This window comes from Equus przewalskii, chromosome 2 (genome assembly GCF_037783145.1).
Source record: "Equus przewalskii isolate Varuska chromosome 2, EquPr2, whole genome shotgun sequence".
Classification (NCBI taxonomy): domain Eukaryota; kingdom Metazoa; phylum Chordata; class Mammalia; order Perissodactyla; family Equidae; genus Equus; species Equus przewalskii.
In genome coordinates this window covers 75,730,359-75,750,365 of record NC_091832.1, presented here as the reverse complement: position 1 = coordinate 75,750,365, position 20,007 = coordinate 75,730,359, and the positions used below count along the sequence as shown (strand labels likewise).

Here is a 20,007-nt window from a genome sequence, read left to right as displayed (position 1 = left end):
GAGTCTAGCTTTCTAAGAGGCACATCATCCCAGGAAGCCAAAAGTGGTAATTTAAGTAACTTTTTTGTCACTGTGAGACATAAACTTTGAATCTCATTTTCTCATGGTAACAGGATTGCCATTATCTTCAGAACCAACCAGTTCGGATAACCAATACAATGTTTCTATTCTTGAGAGTCTATTATCTGCAAACTCCTCTGGAAAGTAGAAACAGAAACCACTCTAGTTTTTTGGGGCTTTGTTTGAGGTGGGGGGCGGGGGGGGGGGGGCAGTGCTTAAGTAAGAAGAGATTTCATACACCGAAGAATGTCTTTGTAGAATCGTGGTAAAGGCTACAGAAGCAGGAGTCAGGGGTGGGAAACACACCGCCATAGTTGTAAGCCCAAGATCAAGCAGCATCTGCTGCTGCCACCACTATTACTGCTAATCATCTCTTTACCCGTGAAGCTGGAACCCTGAGGCTGGCTATTGGAACTGCCCCACTTCCACTAGATACCCACAAGACTGGTGTCTACAAACTTCCAATCTCACAAGAGTGAGACTCACAAGATAGAAACTTGTCTATAAGAAGAACCTTAGATGCTTGGGGACTGGAAAACATAGGTTTAACTTATCAACTTCTAAAGAACAAGAAAGCACTGTAAACTGAAGATTGAGTGGAGAAGGAGCGGACAGACACAAAATCCACCATGTTCTCAATAAGTTATAGTGTCTATTAGGCTACACAAACTCAGTCTTTTAAATTTCCTTCCCTTCCTCCTTTTTGTCTGCCTAAAATGTCATCCGCATGATATCAGGGGCTGGGCAGGCACCTTGGACCGGTTCCTGGGTGTTCAATGGATATTTGCTCACATTCGCTGTTTCTAGGGCACTGTCCTTTGTCCATCTAGTTAGTGGTGCCCAGCAGGAGTCTCATGCTGAAGTCCATAGCTGGTAAACTTAAAGTCCTTCAGTTGTTGCCCTCTGAATTGAGATGTCATTATACTACTTTGCTCCCTTTGCTTATTTTGAAATCTTCTGTAATAAAGAAATTTTAAAACTAATGAGTCATGCTAAAAGAAGGAGAATGCTATAAATATAATGTTTAAATAATCTGTCGTCTTTCCAATTTTTCACTTTTACTAGGACTTCTAAAAAGAAGTCTAATATTACAAGTATATACAGCATTTATGTTAGAATACTTTTCCTTTCCCAAATACAATCTTCATGGAGGAGTTAATGAGTTGTGGAAAAATAAGAAAATAACCTGCAGAAGGGGGAAATCATATAAGTTATATTTAATCAAGTATGAGCATAACCCAACAAACTTAACCTTTCTGTTCTGGGCATTTTTATAGATTGTGGAGACTATTCACCAATCCAGAGGATTTAGAAAGAGTAGCAAGTTTATACAGGGAAAGATAAGTTCCTTTTTGGGAACATTAAGTTTCAGGTGCCTGTATTAACTGACTGCCTGTTACACAGTAGATAAAGTGTGGCTGGACATATAATTTGGAAGTCCTCTGATAGGAGTTGAAACCATGCCTGTGGTAAAGTCAATTTCACCAAATCCATGCAACTGAACAAAATTGTAATACCTGAACTCTAGTTTCAGATTTGAATTGCAGTCATGTGCTGCATAACGATGTTTTGGTCAATGACAGACCACATATATGATGGTGGTCTCATAAGATTAGTACCATAAAGCCTATGTGTATAGTAGGCTATATCATTTAGGTTTGCATAAGTACACTCTACGATGTTCACACAACGACGAAATCACCTAAAGATACATTTCACAGAACGTTATCTCCATCGTTAAGGGACACTTGACTGTATGCATTCATGGCAAAAATAATTTATAAAATCAATGCTAGATTTAATACTAACTTATGGAAATAGAATAAACTTTTATAATTCTATCATCTGTCTATATGTTTATGCATCCTTAAAGAGTCCTGGCGGCATTCTGAAAAAAATTTAGAAACTCTGGAAAGGATCACACTCAACACCCCCCTGCCCAGTAGGATGAAGGCTTGTACCATCTGCAATGACGTCCAGAGAAGCTGCTCCTAAATCCCCATTCTATCATATGACTGGCTTCATTGACTCTTATGTTTAAAAATAACTAAAAGGTGAAGAATTTTGTGAGGAAAAATTATTTTCTTTTTCTCCCCCAAATGAAGGCTTTTACTATTTTTGCTTTTTTAAAATGATACAGGAGTTTAATATCAAAACTAGAAAATGTATATGAGAAAATATGTAAGCACGCAGAGGATAATCATTCTTAACAACACCGGTGACACCATAATGCCTTTGGGGAAAAAAAAAGGAATGAGATCGTGCTGGTCATGTTATTTTCTTCTCTTTTTAATTTAACTATCACTACCATTTAGCTATGTTAATAATCTCCAATATCAGCTTAAATATTTGAAGAAGATTGAGAGAATCATAATTAATATGCTAAGAACAGTGTGCTGTGTTTCAGTGCATCTAAAGTCCTGTTTCTTAAAGTGTGGTCCAAACACTACTTGCTGAAGAATGACTATAGTGCCCATCAAAGATGGAGACTAGGAAACCCATCTCAGACTGTGAAATCAGGATCTCTAAGTGGGGGGGCCCCGAAATACAGATTTGTAACAAGCTCCCAGATGATATTTCTCTCACTAAGTTTGAGAATCATGCATTTATTTTAAAGAGAGGATCTACTTTCCTCAACACTCCAGAATATTTCTGTTTTCTTGATCTTTTCTGCTCTCTGATTTTTATTTTAGGAGACAACAATGGATGGTCTTTGCAATTTGACAAATATTTTACCACTAACTACAGAATGACTTCACCATATTCCTCTGAGGCAGGAGCATCTGAATGCCGTAAGTAATCAGAGCGATTGAGTCTCCTTTTCTGTGAGTTCATAATAAGACACCATGTTTTTAAAACTTGGATCCAACATATACCTTTTTTTAAGTTAATTATAGTTTTCTAATTGCAAATTCTATTAGACATGCAGCCTCAATTTGAGAATTTTGTTTAAAAATGACTCAGGGGGCTGGCCCCGTGGCCGAGTGGTTAAGTTCGCGCGCTCCGCTGCAGGCGGCCCAGTGTTTCGTTGGTTCGAATCCTGGGCGCGGACATGGCACTGCTCATCAGACCACGCTGAGGCGGCGTCCCACGTGCCACAACTAGAAGAACCCACAACGAAGAATACACAACTATGTACCGGGGGGTTTTGGGGAGAAAAAGGAAAAAATAAAATCTTTAAAATAAATAAATAAATAAATAAAATAAATAAAAATGACTCAGGGATCTTAAGTGTAAAGGTAATAAATCATGCCAGGTGTTGCTGTGAATGAAATCTATATCAATCAGTCATTAGGGTTGCTATTTTATATGTCCACTTTTCACAATCACTATAAACTCTGATAGAAAGGAAAGTAAGAAAATAGAAGAGCAGAGAAGCTGTTCAGATTTTAACATTCGCGAGCGAAAAATCTTCTGAGGTTTAAACTATACTTTAGACCCACAAAAAAGCCTTAGTAATTATAACTTGCTATGTTTAGTCATAAACTGAAAACTTGCAAACACACTAGAGAGGGTGTGGGAGGGTATAACCTCGAGGATTAAGTCTATAATATTTTAGATCAGGAAGATCTATATAAATGATGCTTTTTAAATAAATTTTGTCTATTCTAATTAATTCTTCAAATGTAAATTTGTGTCTTGGAGTTATAATTTTGATCCTAGCTTTTCAAAACCTTGGTTAAAAGCAGGCATTGGGGGAGGGGGAAGAATATATAACTTTCCCTTATGTTCTACCACAAATTGTAAAGTACAGCTTTTTAAAAAAGTTTGAAAATGTTTTGGCTTCACTACTTTCAAATAAGATTAATAACAAACTACTAACAATCCCCAGTTGAAGGGGGTGTACATTCCTACTGTAAGTGTCACAGGATATTCAGCAATCTGTCTCAGCCTCCCATTGCTTCATTGTTAGAATAAGGGGATCAAATTACTTGATCATTAAAAAGTTATAATCATTTCAGAAGGAAAAAGTGAATAGGTATAATTTAACTGCTAATATAATGCAAAAAATTAATGTATTAAGCCATATTATCACAAAATGTAGTTTTCATTTTCATTTTACTGTATGTCTTTTTATTTCCTAAATGTTAATTGAATCTCTTTATATCTCACCTTGTTCTCAAAAGTATTTTAAGCTGTTTACAATAAAAACATGGCTACTAACAGACAAACCATTAACATGACAAAAATTCAGTGGTGAATGAGAAAGGGAATGGAAAAGAAAAGTTCTACTAGGAAATCCTCGCTGAGGAAAGTTCAGTCACTGCACCCAAAGCTTAGTTCTGAATTTTGAGATCATTATGTCAAAGAGGGAAAATAATGGGCTACGTAACTTTCATAGTCTGGTTTATAAAGCAAAAATAAATAAATGGGGGAAAAACAAATTGAGTCAGCAAGAGAAGTAAATTTCTTCCTGGTCCTGAGGACTAAGTATAATTGCATAAGAGAAATAGAGCCTACACAATAAATGATGTATCAAAAAGAGGTAATTTTTATCAGTTCTTAGTAGAGAACAAATATATAATTTTTAATTAGAGTTCTTTAAAGACAATTCAAGGAGGGGTGGTAATTATTAATTAAATGTCTTTTTCAAGCTTAACAGCAGTGTATAAACAGAATGGAAAGTGCAGTATAAAATTTGGTGGTGAAATGTAAATTAAGCTTCCTCTTCTGCCACTTCGTTTAAATCAGATTATTATAAGGATTTATTGGAAATTAAACTGAGAATGGCTTATGCTTTGGGGCTGGATGAAAGGATGTGAGGAATTCACATTTATAAAGTCACCTCTCAAAAACAATACCTTGAAAGATATGTCTACCGTTAACCAATATATTAATAAAGTTTAAATTTGAGGGATTTGGAAAGAATTGTTTACTCAAACATAATTTCACCATTCAGAGGCAACCAGCATTAACTTGCTGGTGCGTTACTGATCTTTTTTTACTTTAACATAGATGAAATTTCCTGTGCAAACCATTTTTATCATATTTTCAATTAACATTATAGCATAATCAGGTATCCATATTATTATAAACTTGTTAAATATACTTCATAATACATTTTAAATGACATAATTTGCCTAATCATTCTTTTGTTGTTGGATATCTGGTGTTCTTTTTTCAGCTTTCCCTATTACAGGTAACCCTGTAATCAACACACGCAGCGTATCTTAACTTGGTCTATATAAATAGAAAAAACACACCAGAATTAATGTTATTTTCACCATCCTCCTTTTTACCCTTCTTACTCTCACTCTCAGGATCTTCATCTTCCTTTCCAACCGTCACCATCCCTTCCCCACAACACTCATGTTAGACATCGCTTTCACTTAAAGAGAGAGAATCAGTTTTCAGAGATCCATAGCCAAAATTGTTACGTACAACCATAACACTGTTTAAAAGTCTTGGCAGAGATTGTTTACAAAAAACTCAAAAGTAAGTTATGATCTTGATCTCTCATGATCCTGTAAAGGAGTCTGCAGAGTTATTTGGGAGAAAAAAAAAGAACACCTGTCACCCCATATCTGAGCAAAGGGGCACCTTACTATTTCAAAAGCTGCAGTCACCTGTGCTCACTAGCAGTCATCCACCAGCTTTGTCACAGGATTCTCTACTTTGCCATTAAGACGCCCTTCTAGTCCCTGGAAGCTTTTGTAGAGGTAAAACTGGAAGCTTGCAAGTAGAAAATTCTGAAAGAAAGTTTTGTTTGTGCTATGATGTTTTAAAATGTTTCATTAGCTACTGCCATTTTTTATATATGTAATTATATATAAAGCATTGTGTTTCTGGCTTCTTTGAGGAAGCTGGTTGACTTGGCTGCACATGTTCTTATTCTAATATGACAACAGTGAGGAGAAGCTGTTCCACTGGGACATCTGGACACAGTCTAGACCTCCTCTGCCTGTCCCCTGTAGAGATTCCAGTCAGTAACTCTGCTATACACTGTAGGGTTTCAAGCTAGTTGTAAAAGGGAGGCACTCCTCATTGCTCTCGGTAATCGTCCATTCCGCATCAAGGCGGGGAGCAGTTTAGATTTATTATCCTGAATAATAATCCCATTTTACTGTTTAGCTACATGAACACATCACTGCAAGTCTCTAATAGACTTTAGAAATGTTGGATCACATGTTTAAGATTGTCACTATAGCCCCACAAGATGGCCAAAGGGATACAACCCATTCTCCTTCTCTTTGCAACCCCCATAAATGAGAAAAGAATGACTATGCATAAAAAATATTCACTTCCATAAGTGATGTTTTAGACATCCTTACATCCCTACATAAGCCAAAAGAACATCATTAAAAATCCTTTGAAGAACTCCTGAATTTTCCAAAACAAAATTCTACCAATGCTATAGTTTGGTGTTTAGTTCCCTTTCTCTCTAGCTAAAAAAGACGTAGTATTCCATTAAAGGTTTGATTATGCTATTAATAAATACTTTATTCTTAAGTAGCAGCTTTAACATGGACATTAAAGCCCATCACACACTATCACGTCACTCTTGGATGTAACAACTCTGCTAGGGTGAGAAAAAGCAGATGACTTCATTCATTTAGCATCAAATGGAGAAAAGCAATCTACTGTTTAAAAAAATGCATGGGCTGGTAAATGTGTGTGCTTTCCTATCTTAATGTTCTAGCATCATTTTAACATTAAATTAAAAGTAAACTTTGGTAACTTAATTTAAAGCATTGCCCAAATTGCATAGGTAAAACATGACATACTTTCGTACTAAATAATTTTCTCATAGCTTTTCATTTCTTTCTTTTCATTTCCCTCCTCTTCCCGGTCCCTCACCATCTCTATTCCTCACTATTTCCTCCTTATTCAGTGCTCGGTTCTGTTCCTGTGCAATGTCTTTGCCACGATTTAGAGCTCGACTGTGATAAGACCAATTTACGAGATGTTCCATCAGTTTCTTCAAATGTCACTAAAATGTAAGTAGAAAAGAATGGCTTCATCCTGACAACCAGAATAGCAACTGTAGAATTGTATCATAATTAAGGACTTGTCATTATTAATAATGCATTTTTTATTCAAAGATGATGTCATTGTTCCTTGGTCGAATATAATAATTGTTGATATTTATTTTGCATTTATTAAATGCTAGACTCTACCCTAAATTATTCTATATATTAATTTATTTAGTCCCTCATAATAATCCTATGAAGTATTTAGTATCATCATATTTTATCTAAACAAAACATGCCATCAGTTGTAATGTGCTACTAAAGAAAAAAGGTTACTAATTAAACTATTATATAGAATTTTGGTATTACAGAAACAACATTTATTGAAAGAGCTCTTTTAGACTTTACTGGAAATAAGTTTTCATACTTCATATGTATTAGTGAAAAAAAGGAAAACAAGTGAAGCAAATTGGATAAAATATTCCCAGAACTTCACATTTAAAATCTGACTCTTGTGAATCACATTTGACTCAGAGATGTTGATGTTGTTTTCTCCCTCAGTAACTCAAACTTATGTCTGTAAAAGAAAATTATCCTCATAATAAGCGATTTCTTGATCTAGTACTAATTTGAATTCAACAAATTCAGCAACACAAACACACACATTTGTATGAAACCTTTCAAAAGAAATCAGTGGAGGATGACATTTTAATCCAATATTTTTGCTGAGTTTTTTGTTTCATCCAGATATTTTAGTGCCTTATGCCTGACCTTCGGTATATGAGGACAAAATAAGAGTAACTCTTAGGTTTACAAATGTTGACAATTCCTGCCTTTTTCAACCCAAACCATACAACACAGCAACTCATATGCTTGACATATATAGGAGGTAGGGAAGAGCTATATCTTAGCGTTCCTGTAGATAGTGGTACCATCAAATTAACAGAATCTGGGGAGTTTACCCAACTGATAGTGACCTGAGGAGTTTAACTGAATAGAAAATGAGCTAAGAACATCAGGTAGGTTGAGCCACACAGTCTTTTCCAAGGGAGGTAACATTCTCCCCTGAACTCAGAATAACATTTTATCCTAGGCTCAATTCAATATAGCTCTCTTTCATAGTAATTAGTCCTACTAGAAAAAATAATAATGCCCCCCAAAAACCTGAGATTCTGTGAAGAGTTTCCATGACTTAAATTCTGACTGGAACTGCTGGGTATAAAAATTTATGATGATTTCATTCTATTTTCAAAGAAAGAAATTATCACCCCCACTGCTTGTATCAAATTACTAGAAAATCCAAGTCCAAGAATACTCTGATGTTGCCAATCTCATTTTTCCTTTTCCCACAAATAAGACTTGATTCCGTTCTTAAACAGCTCAACTAACCTTGTAAAAGAAAGGAACAGAAGGAGAGAACTGGAGGAATGGAGGAGAATTAGGCAGTGATTAACTAGAAAATACATACCCCACCTAAAGGTATTCTGATTCAATTTTTTAAAAAGCTGTTCAATACATACACACATATGTGCACGTATTCATACATCCATCCATCCATAAAGAGATGCGTGCAGGCACATGGGCCACAAGTTTTCAACACTTGATGTAAAGGAAAACACTGGGATCAGATCTTCATGAATGATCAGCTACAGGAAAGCAAGAGAGAAGGAGGGATCCAAGATGATTCCAAGGTTTCTATCCTAAGTAATAGAGTGATCCAGGAATGGGGAGACCTGATGACAGTAAGTGGGGAAGGTTAGGACTCCAACTTTAGATGTTCCTTTCAATTTATGGTAAACAAACCACTCAGCGGAAATTTCCAACAGGCGTTTGGAGATGTAGGAATGAAGCTCAAGCGTTTATTCCTACAACACTTTATTTTATTTTTTGTTAAAAAAAAATAGCATTTTCTTGTGCTTTGGGTGAGCAGATTGATTCAGGTTGTCCGTTCCTACTTTTCTTTGCAGAACACTGACTCAGCATCACACCTCATCCCAGTCTTTGCTCAATTCCGTAGAGAAAAGGAACTTTAGCCTTTATAGCAAATGCATTAAAAGAGTAAATATCATATTTTATTACTAAGCTCATTCCATATTTTGACCTGGAACTATCATAAGGAAATGTCAGAAATAGACTAAATCATATGTAAGTAAAGCATCAAAGAAGCCAATAATCCAACCAATATTTATTGAAGTTGAGATTTTTTTAAAGATGTTTCATATAAATGCTAATGAACAAAAGAGACAAACAGACAAATATGATTGTTTTTACATTGTTCTTGCTGCTAAATATTAACTTTGACTGAGAGCTGACTTTAAGATCCTGGAATTTAATCACTGACACTACGTAATCCAACAGTAAGTGCTTTCTTTATAAAAACTAGAACTAGCTTTGACAATAATAATAAAACTAGGTAGTTTCTCTCTTTCATACACACACTTCACTTTGTGAAGAGTCAAACTTGAAATATTAAATTTTAAAATACAGGAATCTATTTATGATAAAGTATTTTGGCTTGTCTAATTAAGTGAAAATAATAATACCTACCTCTTTCCATTTCAATAGGGTATTATGAAAGTATAGAGAATGCTATTTGTGAAAATATTTGGCATCATTTAGAAAGAAGTAGACTATAAATCCTAGGCACTATTAATAAAAATCCAACTTTCTAAGAAATGTTATTTAGGAGAACTTTAATGAGTCTTCCTTCCCTCTAGAGCAACCCTACACTCAGATGCAATTAACCTCTTCTCTTGGGGTCTCTCATAGAACCTCACTTGTGTCTTTTAAGTATAGTGAGCATTCTTCCTGGCAGGATAGTGATTGAGGTCCTAATCTTCTCTAACAGAAAAAGGGAAAAGGCATACGCTCCATGAGGACCTTCAACATGGTTTTTCTATATATCCTCCAAAGTTTTTAGGAATATAATAAACTTTAAACAATGTTTTTGAATTGAATTTACAAGTAAATACAATAAAAAATAGAACAAGCTGATTGCCTTTTTTAGCCCTGAGCTACAAGACTGAAGTTATTATCCAAAGAAATATTTCTATTTATAAATAAAGTATGTTATTTGTTATTCAAGTAGAGTATAAGCTTCTTAAGGGCAGGGATATTATCTTTTTGTCTAAAATGTACATAGAGGCATTCAGCACATGTTTCTTGAGAAAGTGAATGACTGAATGAACACATTTTTGAGAATAAGCACAATAAACTTTCATCAATATCCTTAAGTCAAACTCAAATATTTATCAGTTTATCTTTATACAACACAAATATTTAAACAGAATAGAAAGCAGAATTGAGGATCTATGCCAAGTGATAATCTTTAGATGAGAAGGGATTCTCAATCCTTCCCTAATATAGGAAAGGAAAGAAGATTTGGTGATAACCCAGCGACTAAGAGTGATTTCAAGACAGAGTTACTAGTTCATCAACTTTTGCTATTCATTTGTTTGAAAAAGTCATTAAGTGACTGGTGTGTATAGTCCAGAACAGTGTTTCTTAACCTTTTTACTTTTCATTATTGTCCCCCTCTGGACCCTTTTTAGGCATTTTTTTAAATTTGTCCCCCCCGTGAAATTTTAATACTACAAATACAGTTATATCTATTTATGTATAACTGTTGTTTATCCATTAAAAAAGTGAGATTTTTTTTCTCTCCCGAATAACCAATTTTGACCCCCTTGGCGCAATAACACCTCCGTTGAGAATGCATGGTCTTCTAGACTCTAGAACAGTGTTTCTCAAATTAGATTCCAAAACTGTGTGCTGGGGAGTCTAAGAAACTATTTTTCTTTAAGGAGGCGTCATTACCAAGTTTAAGCAACACTGGTCCAAAACCTAAGCATTATTAGTGCCTATCGTATGACAGTCTTAACCTGAGTCCTTTAGGTCAGTCAAGTATTTACAAGTGTTTATCCCACAGCAGTGAACCTCCAGACAATGCAGTCTATTGCTCACTTATGGATGAGTATCTATCTGCTCCATTAGATCTTATAATGGTAGTGGTAATAATAATAGTGTCATATTATTAGAGATCATCTAGTCCAAATCCATTCTTTCACAATTAAAGAGATTGACATGGAAAGATTTTGTATGATTCATGCAAGGAACCCCAGCTGCAATGTTTTTGGAGTTTTTTGCTTGTTTTATTTTGTGCCAACTACATTACATTGATTTTTTTTAAGAAAATTAAAGGTTTAGGTCCTTTCGAATACAACCACAATTATGCAGACATGGGTCTGTGTCAAGCTGCTTATCAAATTGTGATACAAGGAGAAATCTTTATGTACAATTTATTAGAAATTGAAATGAGATCACTTATTGAATAAAGTTTAATTGTACATACTGATTGACAGTTTCCTTCCTAACTAATTTTAAAAGGAAACAAAGGTAGTGGGATGTGAGCATTGAAATATTGAAGAATATAAAACTATTTAAGTTTCTGAACATGTTTTAAACAAGAAAACATTATTTTTATTGTCACTCAGAATCTGAGATGCTTTCTAATGTTTGTTAAAATGGAAAAGAAGAACATAACTGAAAATTATTTCCAAGTTTTATTATTTTAACAATTTTTTTGTCAGAATTACAATGTTGGAAACTAAATTTAAGAAAAGATAAATATATATAATAATATGAAGTCAACAGTAAGACCTAGTTCAAATGATGCTATGAATATGCAAGTGACATCGTGAAACAAAATGTTTCCTGAAAGTTGGTGCTAAAGTAGATAAAGTTTATCATTATCTGTATTGTTGTAGTTTAAAAGTAAAGAAAGAAACTTTAAGTAAGAACTAAAATTTACATTTATTTCAGGTCACTTCAGTGGAACTTAATAAGAAAGCTTCCTCCTGATGGCTTCAGAAAGTACCATGATCTTCAGAAGCTGTAAGAAAAAAATTAATTCCTGGTATTAAAATTGACTAACATTTTTTGGCATACTTGTTTCTTCTCACTTCTGCAGAGACCAACACTGTGTCACTTTTTAAGTCTAATCCCTCTTTGGGGAATTATTTAGGTGTTAGCTGGAGACTACCAGGTAGCACTTTTTTTCTGAGTAAGTCTAGAAGCCATTCTAGAAAAATCTCAGATATCTATCTCCAAAGAAACTGGAGCATGTGTGCTATGAATTCTCCTACCACACCCTCCTAGAATGAAGATACCCGGAAGATTTTACTCTCTGCATTATTCTACCATGGTTCACCTCAATGTCCACCTTAGAGAAAGATGTAATGACCTTTTACCAGACCTGTCATCAAGATTAGATAGTGAAGAATTTTCCTCCTTATGTTTGCAAATTCAGTCTTCCCCTACGATAGCAAGCCCTTGCGGTTTGAAACCTCCAAGTATGTTGTTTTGGGGACTTAATTCCATTTTTACATTTGCTGTGTGGGTTGAGTTTTATTTTGGCCTTGGATAGTGTCTGACATACGAGATTCCCTTCAGTTTAAGGTTACATACGGACTGTCAAAATCCATAATGGCCCAGGTGATGTTTACCTGTTATTTACGTCAATTTTTTGGTTAAAACATATTGTTATTTGCTTAAACTATTGGGTTTAAATATTCTGTGCCAGAATCACACTATCTAGAAAATGTCTCAGAATTCCTGGTTTCATTTTTACACCTGTATTGGTTTTGGTTTTGGCTTTACACCAGAGAAACCTGGTTCCTAGACATAATCTGTCTGCACATTTTTCTTTAAGATAACAGAAATAGAGCAGAATCAGAAGAAAAATGTATCCACCTCATTAGATGAAATGTTCTCAAAACCCAGATAATCTACAGAAAAATGTTTCATATTTGAAAATTAAAATTCCAGTAGAAATGACTTTTAAGAACTTTATTCTAGACATTTATCAATCAGTGAAGAGGAGTTTTCAAAATTAGGCCTGATACAAAAACTTCAAGAGGATGCTTCCCTTTCTATTTTCTGATTTCTGGAGTAGGAAGAATTTTTCTGATCTGTAGCACCACCTTATGTCCACATGTTTAAGAGGAGTTAGGACTTCAAATCTAACTAACAAAATTCAGGTTTATCTGACACAGTAGTTTAGCATTTTTACACAATAAACATTGGCTTAATTCTTGAACGGCCAATTTATTACAGGTAATAGATAAAAATAGCCTAATTCCAAAAAATCTCTGATTGGTTATTAGAGATGTAGCTTGGCTCAAACTCCAGGCAATACAGTCTATTGCTTAGTAGATCATTGCAATCATTAGAAACAAATAAATAAGTGCATGTCAAAGTCTGTCTGTGCATTAATGAGACAGATGCATTATCTACTACATGATTGGGTCCACAATGCATTCTGTGAAACTGTTAGACACACAATAAATTTAATAATAACATTTTACAATCTAAGTTAGGTTTTCTTGCATGTTGGAGAAATGGGGAATCTCTTTTAGTCAAAATTTCTAATTAACTGAGAATTTGTTCATCTTGATTTATTCCTTATAGCTCCTAAAATCTATTTTTAAAAATGCATAAAACTCAGAAAATCCTAAAGGACAATGGTTACCTCCACTCAGAACAAGAAATCAGGCTTGAAGCCCTCACTTTGTCATTCCCGCAATCTGGGGCCAGTATACATAGAAATGCAAAGCTTTATAGGGGTGCACGTGATGCAATTGCTTGTGTTCTGGTATCTGTTTCCTTTGACATCCAGTAAACTCAAGGCCCAACTTCCAGTGTGACTTTAGTTAACTATGTAAGCCTGCATTCTTGCTTGACATTTCCAATCTAATGTATATCCTTCTAGTCCTGATTTTTGAATCTCTGTTTTTCTCTTTTGTCATATGTACTCTTTGTAAGTTTCCTCAAACACTTTTTGGAGCAAGGCTTGGGCTGTCAAATTAATAAAATTAAAGTTGACTTGCCTGGCAGATTTATGATTACCATGGAATAAGGTTTGGACCTTAAAGATGTCACATACTTGTGGTTTTGCCAGCACTGTGTTGAACCCTGAATTATAGATGAATTATAGGTTAATTAACGGGTTAAAGAATTATAGCAGAAAATGTTAAAAAGTCTGGCTTCTAGGCCTATTCAATAGTGAGTGCCTTTCTATGCATTAAAGTTTCACTCACAGAAAATTCAAATATTAAATTTTAGCTATTATATGTTCACCTTTATGACTAGAATTTCTAAACAAAAGCTAGCCTAATCCTACATGAATTTAATAACCAAACAAAATAGCATGATATCCAGCTTCACTAAATTATTTTATGTTTACCTTTTTTAATTAAAAAAAATTTTTAATTGTAGCAAGATACACATGACATGAAATGCACCATCTTAACCATTTTTAAGTGTACACTCAGAGGCGTTAAGTACATTCACATTCTTGCACTACCATCACCACCATCCATCCACAGAACTCTATGCATCTTGCAAAACTGAAACTCTGTTTCACTGTGTTTTCCTTTTAATAATCCTTTTCACAGATGCCTGCAAAACAATAAGATTAGATCCGTATCCATCTATGCTTTCAGAGGACTGTACAGTCTTACTAAACTGTAAGTACCAGCGCCAATTATTTTGTCTGTCTCATGGTGGCCTGTCAGCCTAACACGTTCCACTACCCACCAGCCCTCCTGCCCACAGCAGTGCCTAGGAGATGTGCGAACTGAAGGTGCAGCGTGAGAGCATTGTGCTAAGTGCATGGAGTTCAGAGTTAGACGGGTGTCAGTGCGAGTCCCAACTTCACCACTCGCTAGGTGTGTGAACCTGAGCAACTTATTTTTCTTTCTAAGCATCAATTCTCTCTACTTTAAAATATAAATTATAACAGCACCTACCTCAGGGTTGTTGTGAAAAAGCAAATGCGAAAATCCCTAGGAAGAATTAGGCACACTGTGCCTGGCACCCAGTAAGAACTCACTATCCATTAGCTGTGGTGACAGGAATGACGATTGAATGAACTTAATCAAAGTAAGAAAGGCTGGTGATCATTAAAAGTTCTGAAGGAGAAAGTCCGAAGACTTCCCCAGTTATTCTCTTTCCACTTATTCTGCTTTTATGAATATGTAAAGTACTATGAGTTTTAAAGAACAAAGCTTTTTTTATTGTGGTAAAATATATATAACAAAATTTACTGTTTTAACTATTTTTAAGTATATAGTTTAGTGGCATGAAGTGCATTCATATTGTTGTGTAACCATCCATCTCCAGAACTTTTGCATCTTCCCCAACTAAGACCACAAACCCATTAAAGGTTAACTCCCCATTCCCTTCTCCCCTCCCCCTGGCAACCACCACTCTACTTCCTGTGTCTATGAATCTCACTACTCTGAGTACTTTGTATAAGCAGAATCATAAAATACTTGCCCTTTTGTGTTAGGCTTATCTCACTTAGCACGTGTTAAAGGTTCATCCATGTTGTAGCATATGTCAAAAACTCCTTCCTTTTTAAGGCTGAGTAATATTCCACGGTGTGTATATACCACAGTTCATTTATCCATTTATCCATCAACGGACATTTAGGTTGTTTCTACCTTTGGGCTATTGTGAATAATGCTGCCCTGAACACTGGTATACAGATGTATGTTTGAGTCTTTGCATTCAGTTCTTTTGTATATATACCCAGAGGTAGAATTGCTGGGTCAGATAGCAATTCTATGTTTGATTTTTTGAGGAACCACCATATTGTTTTCCACCACATCTGCACCACTGTACATTCCCACCAGCAACGCACAATGATTACAATTCCTCCACATCCTCATCAACTCTTAATATTTTCTGAGATTCTGTTGTTGTTTGGGGTTTTTTTTAATAACAGTCATCCTTACCGGTTGCATCTCATTAGGTTAAGAGCAAAGATTTTTAAAATAGTCTTTCTCAAATTTCCATTTCATTGAATTCTACCAAGGAGCTAAAGCTTTCCTCCTAGAAGAAGTTATTGCATGGAAACATAATCAAAAATCACATAAATAAACAACTTCCTATATTTCCTTTTCTGTTCTCTTGTTTCCTATCCTATCCCGCTTTTCATCCTTAACCCAAGAAACTCTTTCCAGTCAGATTCCTGGCTGGCAGGAACAGAGTTTGAGATTGAGTCAAGAGGGCCACTTAATCATTTGCTAGCAAAATGGAAGAAGGCCACTGGAGACTCAAAGCCTTAACAGTAACCACTTTAGCCACGTCCTCGTCCCTTCTATCCCATCCCTGCTCTTTTTTATCTTAGCAAATACTCAAAGTTAGTGTTGGACTCATCCTCATCAGCCTCCTGACTATCTTTCCTTCCAACCTTCCATGAATCTATTCAAAACTTACTAAACAGCATCTGCTTGGTTTAATGGTCAATGGATATGGAGGGAGGTCTTGAAAGATAGTACAGAACTGGAGAGTAAATTTAGAAGTGTCTTCCATTTCGTTCCATGGTTTTTTCATAGCACTGGACTATTGTTTGCGTGTTAAAGATGTCACATACTTCTGGTTTTTCGTAGATAACCATTAGATACTTGCTCTTCATTTGTCCATAAATATTCATTAGCCCTCATAGTATGCAAGTTCTTCAACAGGACACCATGGAGGGCATAGAAAGATAAGTCAGACATGCTGTCTTCCAGCAGCTTACACCTCAGTATTTCAGGCAGAGTACTATGCTACCACTGGGGAGGAGTGGGCCTTTCGCTCTCCAGAAGCTTATAGTCTATGGTGTGGAAACAATGCCAACATACACACAACAACTAGAGAATGATGAAAGAGATTACTTAATTAAGACCTAAACCGTGTTGTTCAGACCGCAACTGCTATTATGATTCACTGAAAGGAGTGACTATTTTGGGTCCAGAGCAGTGAAGGATGGCTCTGAAAAATAAAGAGGACTGGCTAAAAGATGAACATAGGGTACCAGGGTGGATCAAATGCCTTTACCTGGGGGATTTTTATTGGCCTTTAAGGGAGCCCCAGAGGTGTTCAGGGGATGTGTTGAAGCTGTTCTTAACCTCTTCCTGTGCCCAACTCGGGCTCCAGGTTTGCAAGGAAGGGAAGGGAGTGGCTCTAGTATGGGGCACCATCCCTTGCTACCCCTAAGCAGAAGTCAAACCTGGTGGGGAAGGGAAGATCCCTGGAAGGAGAAATTTTACAGGATGTCAGCTCTAAGATCTGTCAGAGTAGAGAAAAGAGAGAAATCAGTGTGGTCTATGTATCAGTGGATGTGAAATTTGAACTAATACTTGCCTAAGAATCATAGGCAGAGAGGAAAAAGAAGAGAAAAGAAATTAGCGTGAGAAGCATGAGATATTGTTATAATCAATAATACGTACTGAGTGCTTATGACATGCATTGCCTTACATGTTACAACAACCCAATAAAGTAGGTACTAATATTATCTCCATTTTAGAGTTGGGAAAACTGAAGTTTTCAGAAGTTAGTTGCTTTCTTAAGGTCATACCATTAATAAGTACCAAAGCTAGCAATCAAACTGTCTGACAGCAGATTCAGAGCAGTGAATTGCCTCTCTAAAGAGATTGAGATAGGAATAAACACAGCAAGAGGAGGAGATCAAATAGAAGAACAGAGTTGGCTCACTTTGCAGAACACTAAGAAGTGAAGTTGGGTAGGTAAGGCGGGGTCACACTCTTCAGCAAGGCATGCAATGTCCTTTTTTCCAGAACAAGCCCCTGCCTGCCCCCCAACTTCATCTCCTGTCTCTCCTCACAGCCCCTTTGTGGTGAGATCACTCTGATTTTTCTGGTGATCCCTGAACTTGTTACTCTCTCTTACCTCTCTTGCTTTTGCATAAGTGATCTCCTCTGCCTAGAATAACTCCTATTCATTCTTTGCTTTGTGAATGACGTGTCTTCAACCAAGACTCTTCTCAATGGTTCCTCCTTGAGTAAAAGCTTCCTGTCTCCTCGCTCCTCCATGCCCTGCAGTTCCCACCCCCAGCAAAGCCAGGCGCTTTCTTCTCTGCAGCATCAGAGTAGCCATACGTTATACACTTCTCTCTTCTCCCCATGTTGCTCTGCTACCCTGTTCACATGCGGTCTTCCTTCTAGATTCAAAACCCCTCAAAGAAGGGATGATATACCTAGTACAGCGCATTGGGTAGGTACTCAAAAGAATGTGATGAATAAATGAATTCACAAATAGTGACTAATTAATTATTAATTAAGGGGAAATTAAAAGCTAGACATGGAAAGGTAAGTGATAAAGAACTTTCAGAGAATCAAAGGCAGGGAAACGGCATGATGAGAATAGTATATAAGAAAGTTTAACATGGATGATTATTGCTTTTCTTTTCCTTATTGTAAGATACCAAGAAGGGATAAATTTATTATAGTCCTTCCTCCTTTTTCAGGTATCTCAGTCATAACAGAATAACCTTCTTGAAGCCGGGTGTTTTTGAAGATCTCCACAGACTAGAATGGCTGTATGTTTAATTTATGTGGCATTTTATAATATTACTTTCTATTTTCTAAAATTATAGAAGTGAATCAATGTTTTTCTTCTGGCTGGCAGGATAATTGAAGATAATCACCTCAGTCGAATTTCTCCACTAACGTTTTATGGACTGAATTCTCTTATTCTCTTGTAAGTATGAAACATTAAAGCAAATATTTCAATTGAGAGAAAGGTATTAATAAAAATGACTGCTTTCAGTTTAACAGCATTAAATGTGGAATTGCTAAAACCCTAAAGAGTCCTTTTCAAGTAAAAACCATCTCTTAATCATAATCTATGAGGCTATTTTGTAGTTCCAGCAATTTCATAAGATCTGTCTTCTAGAATGTCAGCCTATCAAAACTGAATACAGCCTTACTATCAGATTTTATTGAAATGTTCTTAAGCACACTATTACTGCCCAATATTAATCTTGGTAAGGAAAAATAGCATTCATTTAAAATCACCTCCTTTTCACTATTTCACTAATCAACCACTATTGAAAGTTTCAAGCTTTTTTTCAGTTACTAACATTACTGCTCCCTCCATATATTAGCTATCATTTGTTGAATTTTATTACTGACAAGCACTTAAATACAACAAGACCTACAGGAAAAATTAGAAATTTAAAAATTAGAGAAAGAAGGCAACTAAGAATAAATTTTCATGGTTTTATAAGAATAATGATAATACCCTGTTCGACGTTAGTTGGGAAAATAACAAGAACAATGTGACTGCTTTTGTTTCTCTTCTTTTTCAGAGCACTGATGGATAATGTTCTCACCTGTTTGCCTGATAAACCTCTTTGTCAGCACATGCCAAGACTGCGTTGGCTGTAAGTTGCTGTATCTTCTCTTAAAGAATTTCTAATTCATTTTGGATATTAGGTTTTTTTACGATAGGTTGTTAATATCATATCACATTTCCTCAAACTACTTTAGCATGATTTTGCTATTAAACATCCCTATTATCTAAACTAACCCCTCTAAACTCTCAACAAAATAAAACATGTCAAAAAAAGATACTTTGGAGGCAGGAAGAAGGAAGACAGAGGGATGTCATGGTATCTATATAACATCTCCCCCTTCGCCCTGTGGATCTATTCACTGATTAATTTGGTACAGAAAGACTAAGTTACTTTAGTTTCATTCTTAAATTCTGCATGATGAGAATATGATATTTAGAATTTATTTTTGATGTCTAATCACAATAGAATACGTTCCATGGGATTTGTTACGTACCAGCTTTGCTTGTGGTGATAAGTATCACTCTACCTATTCAGAACTCAATTATGCAGTAAATTTGCCTGTTTAAAATACAGGTAAGAGCCAGCCCTGATGGCCTAGTGGTTAAAGTCCAGCATGCTTCAGTCGATTTGGTGGCCCAGGTTCTGTTCCCAGGCACGGAACCACACCACTCATCTGTCAGTAGCCATGCTGTGGTGGCAGCTCACATAGAAGAACCAGAAGGACTTACAACTAGAATATACTGCTATGCACTGGGGCTTTGGAAAGGAAAAAAAAGAGAGAAAGAGAGGAAGATTGGCAATGGATGTTAGCTCAGGTCGAATCTTTCCCAGCAAAAAAATTAAATTAAATTAAATACAGGTAAAAATGAAGAAATAAATAACCAAAATAAC

General features: G+C 35.7%; 1 protein-coding gene across 9 annotated transcripts in view; it reads left to right on the top strand.

Annotated features, from left to right (window-relative positions):
• The window catches only part of RXFP1 (relaxin family peptide receptor 1), a 109,431-nt gene that overhangs the window by 59,321 nt on the left and 30,103 nt on the right, over positions 1-20,007 (top strand). For 7 of the 9 annotated variants that reach the window (XM_070608794.1, XM_070608795.1, XM_070608799.1 and 4 more), the window contains 7 exons: positions 2,754-2,852; positions 6,893-6,998; positions 11,793-11,864; positions 14,426-14,497; positions 18,286-18,357; positions 18,447-18,518; positions 19,129-19,203. In XM_070608794.1, coding sequence (XP_070464895.1) covers positions 2,754-2,852; positions 6,893-6,998; positions 11,793-11,864; positions 14,426-14,497; positions 18,286-18,357; positions 18,447-18,518; positions 19,129-19,203 — 568 coding nt within the window. The remainder of the gene's footprint in view (positions 1-2,753; positions 2,853-6,892; positions 6,999-11,792; positions 11,865-14,425; positions 14,498-18,285; positions 18,358-18,446; positions 18,519-19,128; positions 19,204-20,007) is intronic. The other 2 variants (XM_070608800.1, XM_070608797.1) reach the window with 1 other exon arrangement.